This window comes from Agelaius phoeniceus, chromosome 5 (genome assembly GCF_051311805.1).
Source record: "Agelaius phoeniceus isolate bAgePho1 chromosome 5, bAgePho1.hap1, whole genome shotgun sequence".
In the NCBI taxonomy this organism is placed as follows: domain Eukaryota; kingdom Metazoa; phylum Chordata; class Aves; order Passeriformes; family Icteridae; genus Agelaius; species Agelaius phoeniceus.
In genome coordinates, this window is record NC_135269.1 from 24,196,583 (window position 1) to 24,216,089 (window position 19,507).

Below are 19,507 nucleotides of genomic sequence, written 5' to 3' on the forward strand. Positions count from 1 at the left end.
CTCTTACAGGTGCTCTTTTGAGAGTGAGTAGGGTTTTATTTACATTGTAATAGCAAAGGGGTGATGTTTCTTACAATACTGTCATGCTGGGTTTTTTTTTGTGTATGCCTCTGTGCTGTTATCTTGCATTGAGGGAGATTTGCCGGCCAAATTTTGGATTTTATTTATATGAAATCTCCCCATTGCCTGCACCGTTCTCTACTCTGAGCTCTCATGTTTTTGGAGTGTTATGGAAGGGGTTTGAGTCTTCATTGTCTCTACTCATAGACACTATTCTAAAAGAGGGCATACTATAGATCTGCTGCAGACTTTTCAGTGTTTCTTCCTTCAGCATAACTTATTTTTTCTTGGTGGTTGTTCTATTCTGTTGGCATTTTTTTCATTATGCAACTTTTTAAGATATTTTTCTTAGACTTTTCCAGATCGAAGTACAAGTTCTTGCTGGGTTGGGAATTCAGTAAGGGTTTTTCTCATGGATGCTATCTCTCAATATTAAACTGAATCTGTTCTTGGGTTCATAGGATTGCTGGGAAATTCAGGTTCAAAGAGACATTCCAAGGTCTTCAGTCTGACTCCTGTTCAAAGCAGGGTCACCTGTGAGGTCAAACCCTGTTGTGAGGGATTTTACTAGTCAGTCCATGAAAAACTCGAAGCAAGGAGACTGCAAAACTACTCTAGGCTATCTGTTCCAGTCCTTGACTGTCCTCATGGTGAAAATAAGTTACCGTGTGTCCATTCTGGACTTCCCTAGTTTGAGCATGGTCTCACTGCTTCTTGTCCTGTCACAGGTACCCCTGTGGTGAGCCTGACTGCTTGCTGACCTCCTTGTAGGTACAGACACTTGAAGGTCTGCACAAAGCCATCTCTTCTCCAGGCTGAATCAGCCCAGCTCCCTCTGCCTTTACTCACAGGACAAGTGCTCTGGCTCCTTGAGCATCTTGGTGGCTCCTGTGTCCACATTCTGGGTGTACTTCTTGTATTGTGGGGGCCCAAAAGGAAGGTCATTAGACCATGTCTGGAATAATAAGCTCTGAGTAGAGGTGGCAATCAGTTCCCTCATCTACTGGCAAAGTTCTTCTTAATAAAGCCTGGGATGCTGGTGACCTTTCCTGACAAGGCTCACTGCTGGCACATGATCAGCTTGCTTTGTGCCAAGACCTTTTCCATGGAACTGCTCCCCAGCCGCTCATCAGCCTGGATTGTTGCCAGGGCCTCTCAGGTGCAAGTGTTTTGTGTTTGTCCTGTCTGAATTCATACAAATCCTGAAGGGACCACTCCTCCAGGCTGTCTAGGTCCATCTGAATGGCAGCCCTGTCTTTAGACTTGTTGATTGATCCTCTTCACCCCTGTTAAACTTTATCTTAAAATTCTGGCTAGAATATGCTTTACTGGCCCTGCAAGGCATTGGCAAAAATATTTAATGGACTTATCCTAGACTCCTGCAGCACTTCACTTGATACCATCCTCAGGCAGCATACAGCACTTTGTCCTCTGAGCCTCACCAGCCAAATGTTTCCTACAAGTCTAGCTGTTTATCCATTCTCAAAGAGATATTTTCTACTTGACTAATAGTCAATTCCTTGACCTTCCCATGACTTTTTTTAGTGTGTTGATGAATTTTATCATTGGCTTTATTTATCAATGAAACACTACCAATTAATCTTTATTTTGTATATTGTATAGTTTGTCTTCCTGAGTACTTCCTCATTCAGTTATTAATTTTTTTTGTGAACTTCTTGTGAGTGTCTCTGCCATTGTACCATATCTTCTACAGTTTTTAATGATGCATATTTTAGTAATTTCAGGTACTTCTGTCTACTATCTGAAGTACAGCAAACTGATTTAACATTTCTTAAAGTAGATAGGGTTCTCTAGTTGTTTTAAAAGAGATTGTGCCTGAACCAACAACCTTGTTCTTAGCTCAGGTCCTTTATTATTTGTCATTATTTTTGTGTATGTGTGTGTGTGGTTTTTTTATGATACCTCCTTTTCTACAGCTTCATTATATTGAATTTATGTTTTATATGGGAATCTTGTTAGTTTAGCACTAAATATGCTGTTTGTAGTGCCTCTTTACTCCCAAAGGCTGCATTTCATCTTCCCAGTACTGGCCACAAACTGTTCCCTTGCTTACCATTCCTGTGAATTGTACTTGTCTCATACCAGCAACAGGCTAAAACACCTCCTGTGTAAGAGTAATTCTTAAACATTTACTCTCACTTACAGAACCATGCTGTTTTGCAATGTGGCCACAAATCTGTAACTAGTTTACCCATTGACACACTTGGTGTTTCAGCATTTTGAACAACAGAATTAAGTGGAATGGATGTCTTTAGCTAGACAGGTGTGAGTCCAGCTGTTAGAGCTCTTGTGAATCAGGTATGGACTGAAGTACAAATAGATTTGTGCATCTAATATGGTGGGAATACATGGATAAAAGTCCAAGTTATTAAATAACTGTAAATAAAAATTTTCTTGTTTTCAAACATTGTTTTTACATTAAAATACTATTTGGACTGGGACACATGGGGGTACATGTTTACAAATGTGAATTTATACATATTTGATTGACTGTCTGTCTTATGGATGTCATTGGCACCTTACAGTTCCACACTTTGTCCTTTTGTTCATGGTTTTGCTTAGGGCTCTGCCTGGGCAGTCAAATAACATAATTTCTTGTATCCTTGTTAGATGTCCGTATGCAGATTTTGGGGTTTTGAAAGTATTTTTGACCTGACAAAAGTATTAATGTACAAATGAGTAAGCTTGACTCTTTTGGGGGAGGGCAGGGGCACAAGGGGAAGTGGCTGATGGATTTTGAGTTGGTCTGGGGGGTTTTTGCCCTTTCAAAGACTGACTAAGCTGTGTTATCTTAACTGACTGAATAGCACTTCTCTCCTCTTTCCAGTTCAATGTAGTGGCATGGATTTGTGTGATTATGATTCAGTTCTTTGTTGTGTGCCTTACTGACTATTGCAGTGGGACCTGTTTGCTGGCTTCACATGAAGTAGAACATTGCTAACTGTATCTGGATATTTATATAAAATACTAATTGCATGTGTTGAATTTTTATATAAAGAGAAGAATATTTTTGCTACTTGTGCAAGAACTTCTGGCTGAATTAAGTGATTAAAAGAAGAGTGCATAATTAATGAATGAGCAAATATAATGTAATTCTTCTTTCTCTCCAAAAGAAAAATCTATGCTAAAATTGATATTTTAAAAGCAAACAATTAAACATAAGACTTCCTTACTGCCCTTGGAATCTTCGAACAAGAGAGCCAAAGGAAATGCCTACCTTATGTTGTCATTGGAACAGCATTTATTTGAGGTTTCCTTAGGCCTCTTTTTTACCCTGCTAACTAAGCTTCGTGTGCAGTTAAAGTCTTTTTTCAAAGAAAAGTTATTTTTCACAAGAAGTACTCTGCTTTTGCAGCAATTTCTTTCTGTGCTTAAGTTTCTTCTAAAATTTTAATTCTTTTCTATACTTGTTGATAAACCTTTTTTTTAAAATTCCTGCTTTATACATAGGGAAGAAGTGGTAGAAATAATACTTAGAATGACAAGGGAAGCCCTTAAGAGAGCAGAACATAAAGCGTATGTACCTTGACTGATAGTATTCTGCTATAGCCATTAAACCATTCTTTTTCCCTTGCAAGATTTTTCTGAAATTTGTGCTATGAAATGATACCATAGCAATGAGGTTGGAGATGTACATATGTTGCTAAGAAACTACATGATCTGTTCTGGACCAGCCACTGTGGTAAAGTGGCTGTTTGGAGTTGTTGCATATGAAAGGGGCCACTTTAGGTGATGTGCGTTTTGCTCCACCGATTTCTGACCTGCAATGCTTGCCTTTGCAGATGGAACATGAGGATTTTGTAATGGAGGGGCATGGCAAGACTCCACCTCCTGGTGAAGAAAACAAACAGTGAGTCACACGTTTATTTAAAAAGGGCCTTACCGTAGTAAATGGTGTGAAGCACTCTCGTTTAAGCGTGCTGGGAGCATTGGTTGGTTGCTTAGTGCTCACCCTTTCGATTCCTCAAATATCCACATATATATATAATAGTAGATGGTGGCTGGGAAAAAAAAAAAAAGAGGCAGGATGTTGATTTGCCTTAAATGTAAAAGCATAGAAATATGCATTGCAATTTCAACACATGAATCAGAAATAGTTGTAAAAGGGATAATCATTCTGGAAGCTTGGCACTGACGTAGTAAGTTTGTACATGAAGTTTTTATACAGCTGCTCTTCGCTGAAATAATGTGAAATATTAAAGAACCAGGGCCTTCCTTTTGGTGTGCATGTGGCAGATTGGTCCTCTTTGAGCCTTATTTCTTTAGAATGCATTTTAATAAAAGATCAAAAATTACAAACAAAACTCTCTTTTGAGGATGAACAATATAAGATGCTGGTACACAGAGCTTTAGGGAAAGCAGCTTGATCAGAGAAGAAAATCACTGATTTCTGTTAGGAAAAGGCTTTTTCATATGATTTCAAACTGAAATCCAAACTGGTTTAACTTTTTCCCTGGGTTTTTGTTCAGATAGGAAGAACAGAGCCTTATCCTAGAAGTACTTCAATGATGGCTGTATTCCATATTCTTTTCATTAGTTAATGCAATGGTAATTCAGTTTTGATACCATAATTAATTTTTTTTCTTTTCCTGTCATTTGGAGGGAACAGGAAGGTGGCCTTTGGAAAATCTAGATCATAGAACTCTTTTTTTCCTAAGCCTAATTGGATATCTCCTCATGAGAATTTCTTGTTGATCTTCACTACACTTGTTGCAGAAAGGCTGGGATGTGGCTTGGGGTGAAGGTCTACTTTGCCTCCTAGATAAGCTGGCAACTGTAAGTGCACTGCATCTGTGACAGTGAGAAACCATTTCTGAGGTAGGCAAGTTGAGGTCAGCAGAGTTCTAATGCTGAATGTGCACATTCTTTCCATCATGGACATGAGCCAAACTTCTCAAAGTAATTGTTATTATTTCTATCTATTCAGATTGAGCAACTTACTGTGGTACCAAGAGATACCAAAGTTGTTGAAGTAGAAACTTTCAGAAAGTTCCAGAAGAAAAATTTGAGCAGAAATAAAAAGTAGGAGTTATATTTCTGCTCTTCTGAATTGTTTCTTTATATATCTAGTAGTTTAATGAAATACATTATTATAGTGAATAATATGAGGGATGTTGTGTTGGATTTGATATAGCCTTGTGTTTGTTAGGTGTCTTATTTTAAGTGCAAGTGGAAACTATAATTACTTTGGAGTTGATCTGATTTTTAACTGGAGCTTTTCAAGTGGCTTGAAACATTATCTCTCTTCTTGAAATCTCTGGTTATTAAAGAATGTGAGATTAGTGATAGGTGGTATTTTTAATTTTTAACTAATAAAATTGTGCTCAGGTGGCATCTGGAACCTTGTTGTACAGATTCTGCTGTAGGAGTATCATTCTTAATAATATTTTGATTCAAGTCTAAAGGTGCAATTTTAGTAATGCAACAAAGAGTTGAAGGTAGTTGTTTTATGCAACTAATAGTAGCATAATGCCAGCAAAATTCAATTGTGAGTATTGCTCTTAAATTTAAATCAATCACTTGAATATTTCTCGACCCACAGTATCAAATTTTCAGCTAACCAACAAAATTGTCTGCCTTGACAGAGTTTACCTTTTGTCGTAAGAGAAGGAAGAAAAAAATCTGAAGTTACTTCTTTGTATTATTACTTACTTGCAGTGGGGATTAGCTGGACATCAACATACTGGACTGGGTTTTTGAAAGAGGACAGAGAGGAGCTCTGGAGCATCTGACAGAGGAGAAGCAGAGAAAGCTGTAGCTGTTTAGCCTTGAGATAAGAAAACTTGGGGAGGATATTATTATCATGTGTATAGGTATCTGATGAGGAGACTAAGGAAGATGGAACCAAATTCTTCACAGTGGGGCCATGTGGAGAGGCCAGAAGCCATTGGCATAAACTGAAATACAGGAAACTCCACTCAAACACAAGGGGAAAAAAAAGTTTCTTTTTTTAATGTTAAACATGATCAGACCTTTAGAAGAGGTTACCCAGAAAAGTTGTGCCTTCATAGCCCTTTAAGTGACTGAAAACTCAGCCGAGCACAACCCTAATTCTACTTCAGCCTGCTGTAGTTAACCATGCTTTGAGCAAAGGCATGGTTATCTCTGATTATCCCAGAGATCCCATCCATCTGCAGTGATTCTGTGATTTGGTGTACCCATGTCTACTGTTGTCCTCCTAGTTGGCTTGAAATAAAATCGGAGCTTGTTAGTGAAAGGTACATTCTAAGTTTGAATGTAGAGTCTCTAATTCAAATGTTCTCTACAGAAATAGCTGATCCACTGAAGATGCTTCCTTCCCTTTCCAGCTGTCCTTAGACTTAGTAGAACTTACTGCCTCTACAGCTATGCAGATGGAATGGTTTTTCTTTGACTGCTTCTAGTTTATTTTTCAGGCAAGTTGGCCATTGTAATTTAATTGCCTTTCATTAGGCAGCCTGATCTGGGTAGCTCTGCACTGACATTACTGAGGAAGTGTTCAGAAGGTATGGTTTCAGCGTGGGAGTGAACTTGCACCAGAGTTCCAGAGTAGTCTACCACTGTGACCTCCTAGGAAAGCCCTGCAAATTTCTTACTATTTATCTGCATTTCTATGGGTTCAAAGCTTTACTGGACAATGAAAGAACAGAAATAAAAAGATGCTTCTGAGAGACTTTCAGTGGATGCAATAGTTCGTACCTAGCCCCAGTTTCATGTGAAATTTCCTTTGCTAAAGTATAGCTTCAAAACTGAATATAAGGAGCCAGCATCCATGGATGATTTCTGGCACTTTATGAAACAGATTATTTCCCCAGTTTGACTCAGGGATAAAAACTTGGCATTTTTGCCTTCTAGTATTAAACAAACACACACACAAAAAATGCAAACAAACCCAGCAACAACAAACAACCCTGCTGCAATGTTGTGAGCCTTTTTTCTGCTGTACTGGACAGTTCTTTTGGACAGATACTGAAGTTACAGCATTTTAAGATTTTTAATTGAGCTGTAGGTGATACCTGAGAAGTGCTGTCTTCTGATACCAGTCACCTTTATGCCTTTATGGGAAGGAATTAGCTGGTTAAACTGTATACAAGGGCTTCAGAAATCTTCAACTGATCTTTTACAATATGGATAGAATTTATTTCAATTTAAACTAATTATGAGGAAGTTACCTATTTAACATCCTTAGTACAAGTGAGAAATAGAATGGCCACAGTCATCTCAGTCCCGTGAAAGATTTGCAGTTTATGTGCAGTGCATGTGTCATGGTTGTGCAACAGTCAAGTGATTTATGCTAAAAGCTGAACTTCAGAAGAAGTGAGCCTGCTGGGGCTGCTGGAGCGGATCCTGGCCATCTCACACCGTGCTCCTGCTCTGGCTGAGGGCCAGCGACTCCTTGATAAATTGTTACTTCCCAGTTTTTATGTACTCTGTAACCTTCTCCCTTCTTAGCTGTTTGGCATGGGATATAACTGTATGTTATGCTTAGTCATATAATTTTCTTATGTGGCTAATATGTTTGGTAAGAAACCCATTTCCTTCCTTCCTTCCCAATGAAGAAAGATGTCATTATGTTTAATTACAGGTGAACATTTTGTTAGAGGTATTCTCTCATATTTTCATTCATTACAAAGAGGTTGACCTGAGCTGGCATGCTTAGGTAGTAAATATTATCTCCCCCCACAAAATACTTACATTTTAGATGGCAGCAGCCTGTAGTGCCCTTATCAGTTGTAATAGGGCTTTTACTTTGCTACTGCTGGAGCAAAGATTAAGAGGCAAATGGGATCCAGAAACATCTTTTCAAAACAGTCAAACATCTGTTGATGAGCATGGGGCAGGAAGAAGAATTCTGCTGAAGTCCTTAAATTGAGGTTCTGCTCCTAGCTCTAGCAGCATTAATTAGCAACTCTCTTGTGCTAATAAATTACCACCTGCTGTCACAACCAGAAATGTATGCACCTTAATGAGTGAAAGGGACTGGGTAATGAAAAACTACTCCTCTTTATAAGATAAATGTAAGTGTTTTACTCTTCCTAACTGGCACATGGAGAGGTCTGTTTGACAGTAGCTGTTCAGACAAAAAGTGAGCCAAGTTCATACTCACATTCAGTAGGACGGTAAGCCAAGCTGCTACTGCTGTTTGAAGTGCCTCAGCTGGCTATTCCTTACCTGCTGTTTTGTAGTAATGGGAGAGAAAATTCTTCATCTCTCTTGGCAATTTGTGCATCTGGAAGTGATTCACATTTTAAGAAAGGTATCAAAACAAGATAATTTCTGTAATTTAGGAAGTGTCATTGGTTAGACCTACTGAATAGGCTTTTCTCTGGCTTGATAGTTTAATATACTGATTCTGAGGCAAGGGTTTTTAATGAAGCCCTCCAAAATTGCAGTAATACCAGGATGAGATTGGAACCACTGAGCATCACAAAATTGTTTAACATTTGGTAATAGTATCTTATTTTTCTTTGACATTTCAGCAGGAAGGTTCAATGTCTTCACAGATTTGTGTGACACTACAGTTAAAAGAAAATAGTAGCTAAATTGGCCTAACCTGGAAACAGGAATTACAGACTCCAAAAGCCATCTTGTCCAGTACTGTGTCCAAAGAGGGGGGATGGGATGGAGGGGCCAGTTTAAAGGTTAGATTTAACTTCTGAGTTGTATCAAGCTTCTCAGGTTTATTCGAGAGCTTTTCTGGACAGTCTGTTGCAATATTAATCACCCTCACAGTGAAGAAAATTTCCTAATATTCAGTAAGAATTTATGATCATTGCCTTTCATCTTTGAATGTGTGTATCTGAACGTGGCCCAGTCTTCATTAAAACTTACCCCTATGTTCACTTATACAGCAGACTAGCTCCCCCCTCCCCCTGGCTTAGTTTTGCTGTGGGCAAACTAAGTGAAATCAAGAAGCCAGTTTACAGGCCAGTCTTTGTTTTCAGCAGCCTGCTATGTCAGGGGCACATGTAAACATCACTGCTTCAATGGCACAAAAGAACCAATCTTATTCTTCTATGGTGTTGCTGAAAACTATAAAATGGCTGCAGTGGTATATCCTGAAGTTGTCTGGTTGGGCTGGTGACAATGATAGACATTGTTATGAACTGCTGCAAAGTTCTTTTGAAGGGTTGAAATTCCACGTGGTCCCTAGCATAGCTTCTGTTCCTTTGGGATAAAACATTGTTCTTACCAAATGTAAGCAGTTAGCTAAAAGCTTGTGTAACAGGGGATTTGTTTGATGTTTTAAGGACATTCAATATTACAGAAGATATTGAGGCTTGCCTTGAGTGCCATTACACTTTTTAAATTTACTGGCAGTACTGACCTCAGCAGAGGCTGGTTTTTGTCAGAAGATTCATGCTCTGATTTTCAAAGTAGTATCCAAATCCTAATTCAGATTATCAACTTAGTTTTGAGGTACCTAAATTTGCGTATCAACCCAAATTCTGTGAAATGAATGGCAATTTATTATTTCTTGAATTACATTCAAGAATTATGTAAAGGCATAGCTGTCTTTATATTGCTGATTGTTCTCTGTGTGTAGAATAACTAGCCCATTAAAGAAATGTCCCCAGACATTTAAGTCCTCTGCCTGGGATCCTAACAAGTCCCCACAGGGAGATGTGGGATGTCTGTGTTGGCCATGGCAGACCTCTCTGCCACAGGCTGCTGCAGTTCTGTTTGTGTGTCAGACTGGGCTTCAGAGCCAGTGGTAACTCAGGCTTGCTCTGATACTGGCATGTCAGTAGGAGAGTTCTAACTTCTTTCTTTATACCCTTAGAGATTTGATAGGGTATTTAAGGGTGTGAGATCATTAAACTAAAACCAAATGAAAACTGGTCCAGCTAAGGATTAAGGAGTATTTTCATCACCTTCCTACTATACAGATGTTTTTAGTCCATACAGTGGAGTGAGTGACAGGACAAGTTTGCATTTGAAGGCAAGTTTACCTGTGTGTTTAATGGGCCCTGAGGCATAGAGAAAAGAATTGTCCTTTGTTTTGCAATTGAGTAGGTAGAAATGAACAAGACAGGAGCGAAATCTGTATCTGTAGAGGCAGCTGTGTTTTAGCTTGACTTGTAAGTCAAAAAAGTTACAAAAGCTGACTTGCACCCTTACAATGTAGTACTTCTGAACAATATGCGGAATTTATACACAAGCACTTGAAAATGGCAAAAGCTTCATTGTCTTCCAGATTTTACTAGTTCAGTATTATAATTAAATGTTTTGAAGTTTTTGTACTTAAAATTATAAGTATTACCCATAGGAAGACTCTTGTCTGAGTATTCTAAGCAAAGCTATTTTAAAATTAGGCATTTGCTTCTGAAAGTTAGACTTGAAAAGGCTTTCAGTTGTCATTTCATGATTTTTAAGACTCCACATTTCATGTCCTCAGTGATTTTATCTTTTCTTTTTTTCCTTTAAAATCATGAACAAATACAGTCCTTTCATACACCTCAGCTAGCCTACAGCTTCATGTACTGCTGTTTTGCAAGTATTTTCTTAATACGTGGAAAGAAACGGAAGCCAGATGAGCGACCGTTAAGGAAAAAAAAGGAAGTCACACAGAAAATGTCAACTTTGGAAGCGAAGTTCCCACTTGTTATCACAATGTGTTTAGTCTACACCGCTGCTGGAATATTGAGAGGAAAATATTTTGGGCAGTGTACACTCTAAGCGTGAATGCTTTGGCACTTCTTTGCTGAGGATTTTATGCTGCTCTCTTCCAGATGTCTTGTGGTGAGAAACAGGCTAGTTTGTTTGGGCTCTCCCCACACCCTAAGATCTGCATTTGTCCTGTTAGGAAGTGCACAGAGCCTGCTTCTGAATTTGCAGTCTGATCTGATCAAGAGACTGCTTCACACTTGCCTTAGTGAAAATGTATTTCCCTTCTAGATTGCTTGATTTTGTGAGTATGATATACTGCAAAATACCCATAGGGTCACGTATCCTTGATACTTTGATTGTTATCTCTAGTTATTCCAGTTAGTAGTAATTGTGATTGCTAGTGGAATGGAGGATATCCTGATACGCTGCTGTCTTACAGAGCTTACTGTACTTTAAAGGGGAGAGTATTTGCATACTGATCAAATTCCTAAAATCCCAAAGCCTCTGTATTCCAGACACCACCACCCACTTCTCCACCTACTCCTGTCCTCTAGTCCCTTTCTAGGAATTCCAGGAAAAACTATCTGCTGGACACTCTATTGACATCCAGAGTTCCTTGTCCAAGGAGTTGGGGGCTTTTAGGTCTGTTTGATTAGTGGCTGTTCCTTTGTTCCCTCTCACAAAGTTGCCAACTTCCTCAGGAGGTGCTGGGATAACTGCCCTCCAATATATCATTTATATGGGTGGCTGAACATTGCTCTCTTTTCAGCATTTTGTTGCTATTTAGATGGCAGCTCTTGGATGACACCTACCATGGGAGTCAGTTGACAGACTTAAAGAATAGCAAGCAAAATCATCTAAGGTGTAGTGGTAGACTTGGCAGTGCTGGTTGATGGTTGGACTTGATGGTCTTGAAGGTCTTTTCCAACCTAAATACGATTCTAAAATGGGCTTTTAATAATTTTGAGTCCTGTCTAAATTAGCATTTTGTCTATATTCTTAATGTAAAAATACAGTTTAGATGAATTTCTGTAGTGCCTACACCAAGTTAGTGCCACTAATTTTGATTTGCTAAGGATTTAGGTTTTGGACTGCTAGCACAAGTCAGTGGCATCATAAATGTGTATGAATTACAGTCCTAAAATTTTTTCCCCTTTTTGCATCAAATTTAAGATGCTCACTGCTTTTTTCTCTGCTTCATTCTGTCAAAAAAAAAATCATCAATTTTTTGGTATTTTTTGTGTGTATACCCACAATGGTTAAATGGTTGACTCTTCCTTTCAAGGAGATGAAGGAAGGAAAGGGGGAAAAAAGCACTACTGCTTTTATGTCATGTAAATGAGTTTGTGATGTCTTTTTGTTTGTGTGGAAAAAATAGGAATTTTGATGACTATGTACTGTGACTTAGGTATACCAGAGGTTAAAGTAGAGACAGGTAAATGGTCACAGTTCTAAGATGCAGATGCCTTGATGAAGTGACCATTATTGGTTAAAGAAAAGGAGGTAAGGAAAAAAAGCAAGCTCTTTATTTCCATGGAAAAGATATTACTTACTTTGTATGACTAAAAATATTGTATTGTGTGGTAAACATGGTATGAATTAAAAACTTGTTTACAGAGATATTTTGCAGGTCTTAAGCTGCATTGCTCCTCTGGCATGCTGTGATCTGGAGAGCCGCTATGATTTCTTTTTCTCCTACCTAAATAGATTGAATTTGCTGGACTCTTTGCCCTAAGTCAAAGCTGTTAATATTTGGGAGTCATACTGGTTTTTGGGTTACTGCATGCATTTGAATATTTGTGACAGTTACAGCTTGTAGAATTTTCTGCCTGGATAGCCAGCTGTTCCTTTCCTGACATTTCAAACTGAAGGACTATACATGAAGGCAAATTACTCAGGGAAGATGTTCAAGTCACTTGGAAAGATCCATTTATAGATTTTTGCAGCACTAAATAGTGCTTTATTAAAAAAAAAAAAAGTCAAATTAGAGAAATCCTCTCTTACAGTAATCCACTCAAAATACATTGTTTTCATATTCTGCTTTTACTTTTGGTGTTTTGTTTTGGTCTGGCTTGCTTTTATTATTATTATTTAACTTAGCATATTATGGTTCCTTTAATGAGAACAAAGGAAAATGGGTTGGTGCCAGCTTCAACCAAGATGCCAGAAATTCCTTTGCTCACAAGGTTTCCGGCCCAGTGATTGAACTCCCCATGCTAAAACTAAAGACAAGTTAGAAAAATTTGTAGCAAGATAGTGGGCTATCTCACCAAAAATAAATTTTAAAAAAACTCAAAACAATAAAAACCACTAAGCACAGCACAGCCTCTTTTTAGCTAGGAAAAAAAAAAAGATTGAACTAGAATAAGACTTCCAGTCCAAAAATCTTCCTTGTCTTTTCTGATATATCCTAAAAGTATTTGTAAGAAATCTGGTTTTAGTGGAGTTTAGGAGCATGTCTAAAGGCACCGTATAAAGAAGGGGTCCTGTTGTGGTAAAGTTCTTGTAGACATGAAAGAAGTTTTTTCTTAAATATTCTATCCTGGTCAGATGAAAAACTTGCTGTTTTTTTTAAATTTGTAAAGCTCCAAGGCTTAAACAGGGTGAAGGAAGGCTTTAATGAATGAAATCACTATTCCTTTTGAAATTTGTAGTAACAGCAATGGTTGATGGAAAGTCAGTTGGATCAGTCATGTAACTGGCATGGCAATTTGCATGCTGTAAATAACAATTAGAAAGCAACATTTGCTGTGTCTGTGGATAGGATGGCATATTATACCATTTCTGTGAACGTCTGTGCATTTGAAAGATGCATGGAAGTGTTTGAGGCCAGGCTGGATGGGGCTTTGAGCAGTCTGCTCTGGTGGAAGGTGTCCCTGCCCACAGCAGAGGGGTTGGAGCCAGATGATCTTTAAAGGACCCTTCTGAGCAAAACCATATTTGGGATATGAACCAATATGAACATTCTGTGATTCTCTTTTCACTCTCATTCATATAATTGCATTAAACAGATAACTGTCTCCCATTTCATTGATATTTTGGCAGTTTATAAGATTTTAGGAACCTGTTAGGATAGGACTATAGCCTTCAAAATCACAATGCTTCTGGGTTGATAATTAGCAGGTTAAAGAAATTCTAAGAATATTAATCTACACAAATTTTGTTGCATGTGATGTTACTGGAAAGTACTTATTTTATGTCCGAGGATATGGATATAAAGACTTGATCAGCATTTAGATGTAGATAATCATGGGCAGGAGATGATCTTGGGGGTCAATTCTTTCAGTTCCTAGAGTAGTTAAGTCTCATGCAATGGCTTTTCATGTTTTTATCTTTCCCAAATAAGTTTGGAGTCTGTTGTCCAGTTCTGGTCAAGTGAGGCAGAGAAGCAAGAAACTATAATACAATTATCCATATATTAAACTTCTGTAGCTTCCTAGAGAAGAGACCAAAATTGATTTCTCCACTAACAGAAGGGTTTCAGGACAAGACAAATAATTATCTGTTCTGCTTATGTCTTCTAGCAGCTAATCATGTGTGTGTTTTGGGATTAGCTGCAGTATATGCTAGTTTTTGCCCAGACACTGAAAGAGGCGAAAACAATTTATGGGAAGAGCTCTGCATAGAGCTCAATATGCTGTTAGAACCTTGGCATCAAAGGAGAACTGGCTGTGCAGGAAGCTGGGATTAGTGTGGAAAGTAGAGGTGCAGTGATGTGTGACAGAGATTCGTAGGAAATGAGCTTTCAGTTCTGTTGTTCACCCAACAACTTTGTTAAAAGGCAGATTGAAAGCTTTCTCTTTCTGCAGTCTGGAAAGGGCATTTGGGGAATTGAAGAAGTGGAGGCTTAGTGGTAGATTATTTATAGGCTGAACAGTGAGGGAAAGTATTGCAGCAGATTGAGGAAAAATTAGGTGGAAAAACAAGTGTTTGCAAAATTTGGTGAATAAAGTTTTCCTTCTGACTCATTATCTTTTCCTGAGTACTTCATTAATGTATAGGATCAGAACTTGGCTTGGGTTTAAAGTCATGTGTCATTCTTAAACTGAAGTTTTCAGACCTTGTATTCTTTCTTTTGTTCCTTGCAAAATATGAATGAGGTCTGAGCTTAGTATGACTCCAAAGCAATGTTGCAATACAAGTTTTGAATAATAATAGTAATAATAATCCCTAAAATGTGTTGATAAGTGCCTTTGTGTAAGGGATGCAAAAGCTTCTGTAACCTTTTCAGAAACCAAACAAGCTTTTCCTTTGTTGGATGCTTTTAGTAATGGTATTTTTCTCTGAAGAAACTATTTACATTATACTTTTGATTACTATCATTAAAAACCATTGCCAGTTTGGTTTTCACAAATTTGCAGCATAAAATATCTCGCTATTTACTAAGTGTGGAAGGGTAGGACCCCAAAAACACCCCTAGTTTTCCTTACGGTGAGTGTTTTGTCCTTGAAAATTGTTTGAACACTTGAAAGTTTTGCACTCCTGAAGGCGAGGTCATCATTCTTGCACAATGGCTTAGGTGAAATTGCTGTGAAGACTGAAAAAAAGTATCTTGGTACAGCTAGAATTAGCTATCATCTTCAATTTTCAGAAGTGTTGGGCCTCAGCATCTCTAATTAGAGAAAATAATTTAAAAGTGATCTGAAACATCCAGTATCCAGGACTGAGACTGTTTTTAATAGAAAAAATATTGTTTCCCTTGAAATAAACCATATGGTAGCTTTAAGAGCACACAATGAAAAGTTAAGACTTTTAATTCTATTTCTTAATTTATAGGGTTCTCGGCTTGCTTTTTATTATTAGAAATTGTGAAACTATGACACATAGTCCTTGCATACATATCCCTACCCTGAGTTATGCTTTTAGCCTGATCTCAGGAAAGGCAGGCACTTTTCTGATCCCTTTTAGCTTGAAGAGTTATGCTTGGTGGGATTGTAATCCCGAGCAGCTGGACTGCTGGGGACTGGCTGGGGAGCTGGTGAGTAATCTGTAATCTGCCTCCAATTATCTTGCATCTCTTGCTGCACCTCACTTCTGGGGTTGGGAGAGGGAGATCAGGAGAAATCAAACTGATGAGCTGCAGTAGGGTAGAGGGCACATAGGCTTCAGTTCACTTTGGCAAGAAAATCTGCCTTTTTTCCCTAATATTTGAGGAGTCAAACTTCAACAGCAGTAGAATGGACAGCTGGTGACAAGGCATTCATGCTATGAGAAACTTGTTAATATTTGAGGTTTCTGCAGAGGAGCTGTGTTAGGAGGAGATTAATTGACTTTTCCACTGTCATAGTATCAGCTATGAAGAACTTTCTGCGGAAAAAAATAAGTCTCATATTTATTGCCATGGGTGTATAGGCAGTATAAAAAGCTGAGTGGGTGAGGTCCAGTGTTGGGACGATGAGGGTGCAGCCTTCAAAGTAGGACTTTGAGCCCAAACAAAATGCCAGCTCATGAAAGAGGGAGCTTTGCATATGGACTGGGATGAACTCAGATCCTTTTAAATCTGAGTAAAGAGCTACAGGTCAGACAGACTAGGTCTCCTTTTCGACAGCTGGAGGGTGTGGATGCCTCAGTTCCAGTGGACACCGGAGCATGTCTGTGTACATAATATTGAAGCCTAATTGCTTGATTCTTATTGATAGGTCATCAAAAAGAATGAGTTCTTACTAGAACCACAATACAGCTTAATATGAATTGAAAAACCTATTGCTCTCCTGTCTCAGTTGAGATACTTGTGCAGGGAATCCATGATTGTAAGCATCTCTCTTAACGTGCATGTATATGTCTGCTCATACTGGATACTGTCCTCATAGGAGCACTGTGAGGCTTCATTAAAGATTTTAAAGTGCTTTATGATCCTCAGATGGAAGGAGCTTAGAAATGAACTATTTGTAATCAGATAAGTTAGTAGCACATAACAAGGCTATAACCTATTAACATTGGCCATTAACAGCCTGTTGGCATCAGAATAATTAATGGTTAGGTTTTTGAAATGCAATTGCCCTCTGAAAAGGAAGGTGCAGGTTTTGGATATGCTGTGTGTACATTTATGCTCTACTCCACTGTTTTCTGAACTACTCTGATGCATAACAAACAAATAAAACTCAACAAGCTTCCCAAATCAAACAAAAACCTAAAACCTTTTTGTTAGCCATCTTAATCAATATGCTAACAAGAATAGGTAAAGAATTGATGCCTTTTGAAATGGTAGTTTAGTGGAAAAAATTTTACTTAAAGATACAGTTATTCAAGATTTACCCATGCTAGCTTCTCTAAATATTTTTGGTTCACTAATAATTTGCTTACTTTCTGATTAAAAAAAGCTTTGTCAATAGAACATAGGCAAGGTGAAATTTTATGGCAATTACTTCAACTTGGATACACAGCAACTCAAGTGAGTTCTTGCTTCTGAAATTCACTACAGTATTATCATCTCCTTAAAGTAAAGGCTTCCAGGACTTCAGAATGGAGAGTTGGCAAACCCTAGTGAAGTTAAGAGGATTTATAGGTCTCAGTAAAACAATTTGGCTTTTGAGAAGAAATAAAATTGTCTGTAGCTTAATGCATACTGTCTTACTCAGTGTGAACATGCATAGAACATGCAGCTGCAGTACTTGATGTATTTTTTCAGGAGGGGATAGCTGTTTCATAGATGTGAATTTACATTTGCTTTTATGAAACTGTGTGAATGGGATGCCTAGCAGTTGGTTTGGATTTTGTCATTAGGAATTTAGAGTGACTGTGGTGTTCTCTTTGGGTTTTGCCACAAATAAGATGTTCCCTGAGTTTTCACCACATTTCCTAAATTGCTATGTTTGGATTAGAGCAGCCACAAAACACTCCAGTTTGCTACATCCAGCAGGGCAATTCTCTGCTCTGGTTTAGGCAGAGCAACCTGAGCAGTTATATCCAGCTGCTTCTATTTCATTAAGTACCCCAGAATGCAGCTGACATTAGCTACTGCCAGAGTTTGTTGAGCCTGCAGAGACAGATGGTCACAGTGCAGCCTGTAGTCCTGTTGAAGGAATCCTGTCGGTGGCAGAATCCCCGTTTGAGTTTCTGTATTTCTTATTATGAGGGTTGGAGCAAAACACATCAGAACCAGAGCCACAGTAGCTTTCCATGGCCTCCTGCAGAGGCCAATGACTTATGTTCACTAATAATACATACTAATAATTTTTGTTCTCATTCATAAGATGTGCAGCTTCTGTCCCCCCTCAAATTAATTCCTTTGGAGTGCCCTCACATGGATCTCCAAGTTAGTTTCATTCCGTGGTATTGTCATGAATGGGTGATTTAGATGCTTAAAGAATTCCTGTCAAAGGTATTGGCAAAAGCACCATGTCTGTGACAGAGTTCAAGATGTGTTTGGATAAAGCTCTCAGGCACATGGTGTGATTCTTAGGGTGGCTTGTGCAGGGTCAGGAATTGGATTTTTTCCCTCCAGCTCAGAATATTGCTTACTACCTGGATGAAGCATAGCAAAGAAAATCAGATCACAATCAATTTGAAGAAATTCCTGCAGGGACTGGGAACACAAACAAAAAAAAAGTAAGAGTGCAAAGGGTAAGGGAGACCCATTAAATCACGAGGTTCAGAGTGGACCCACTTGCCTGACTTAGCCTCACACTTATCAGTAGTTTTATGTCTAAAGGATTTAGCAGCACTTAATCTTTGGCTATATAGAACAGAACGATTAAGTAGAAGGTAGTGTAAGCACAGCAGCAGTGTAACTGTAGGTCTGAGATGGCAGCATTCATACTTTACTTGCTGTAGCGTATTTAAAGCAATTTGCACGCACCCAGACACAAAGTCTGTACCAAGGTGTACATGTTACAGGTTCTCCTGGTGTTCAGGTGTGTTTTGGCTTTTTTACGTTCTACATCGTTGTGGTGCATAACTGTACAGAATTAAAAACTTGTATATTTTAAGGGTTTGATGCTGAGGGTGCTCCTAAGAGCTTCCCGAGCGAGCTGTCAGCTCCTTCCCCAGGCATGGTTCCATTACAAAGTCAGCTCCAGCATTTCCTACCTGTGTTGGGCTGACTCAGGAGCAGGTCTCCTCACAGCAGGATCGTACCAATGTCACCATATCCTTTTGCTGAGCGGTATTCTTTACTGTTTCTGCACATTCAGGGTAACATCTGGAAACATCCCGCAGATATTTTTTTTTTTATGTTACAAGATGCTGGGCTTCTCTGTTTCAGCCGCTGTTAGAGCAGTTATCTATGGAAATTGTTGGGAAGAGGCTGTGGAGTGTCTGCCTAATGGCTGAGTTGCAGCCTGAGACTTCAAGCCGGCAGAGACCGAGTTTGCTCTGCTGTCCTGCGGGTGTTCCTGTGTCTGGACCTTGATCTTGGGTTTATTCGTGCGTGTGGTGTGGGCAGTCCGCTTACAGCCTGGATTAACTTTGGTCTGAGCATGAACCTCCGGTCCTTATGTCAGGAGGGCGTTGTGCTTAAAATGGGGGTTCCTGCAGGCGAGCGCTGGGGTCGGTGTTCCCGGTGCACCGCAGAGCAGCGCGTGTGGCTGGAGGGACTTAACATTCACCATCCGCCGCTTGTCGGCTCCGCAGCCCTAATGTGGAATTAGCATAATTCCTGGGTTTTTTTAGCCGGCTGCTGTTTTTTTAGCCGGTTTTAAAGAGCGCAGCTCCATCTAGGCCGCCCTCCGTACTCTCGGGGCTCCCTACTATACCCCCCTGGTGCGGGGCTCGGCGGGGGAGGCCGGCCCGGTGCGGGCAGGGCGCTGTCCCTTTAAGGCGCAGGGCGGGGCGGGCCCGGGCGGTGAGTGACAGCGCGCGCGGGGTCACGTGAGCCGCCCGTATTTGAAGGTCACAA

The 19,507-nt window shown here is 39.3% G+C and overlaps 1 protein-coding gene and 1 long non-coding RNA gene across 15 annotated transcripts in view; one reads left to right on the top strand and one right to left on the bottom strand.

Annotated features, from left to right (window-relative positions):
• Positions 1–19,507, top strand: part of TNRC6B (trinucleotide repeat containing adaptor 6B) — a 132,165-nt gene that overhangs the window by 31,055 nt on the left and 81,603 nt on the right. For 10 of the 14 annotated variants that reach the window (XM_077178594.1, XM_077178596.1, XM_077178599.1 and 7 more), the window contains one exon: positions 3,864–3,931. The exons of the other annotated variants lie outside the window; for them this stretch is intronic. In XM_077178594.1, coding sequence (XP_077034709.1) covers positions 3,864–3,931 — 68 coding nt within the window. The remainder of the gene's footprint in view (positions 1–3,863; positions 3,932–19,507) is intronic. 14 annotated transcript variants of the gene reach the window in all.
• Positions 3,971–19,336, bottom strand: LOC129120053 (uncharacterized). Its single transcript, XR_008534176.2, has 4 exons — positions 18,700–19,336; positions 8,233–8,290; positions 5,734–5,809; positions 3,971–4,082 (listed from the first exon to the last, which is right to left on the bottom strand). It is a non-coding gene; the product is annotated as an uncharacterized LOC129120053 (long non-coding RNA).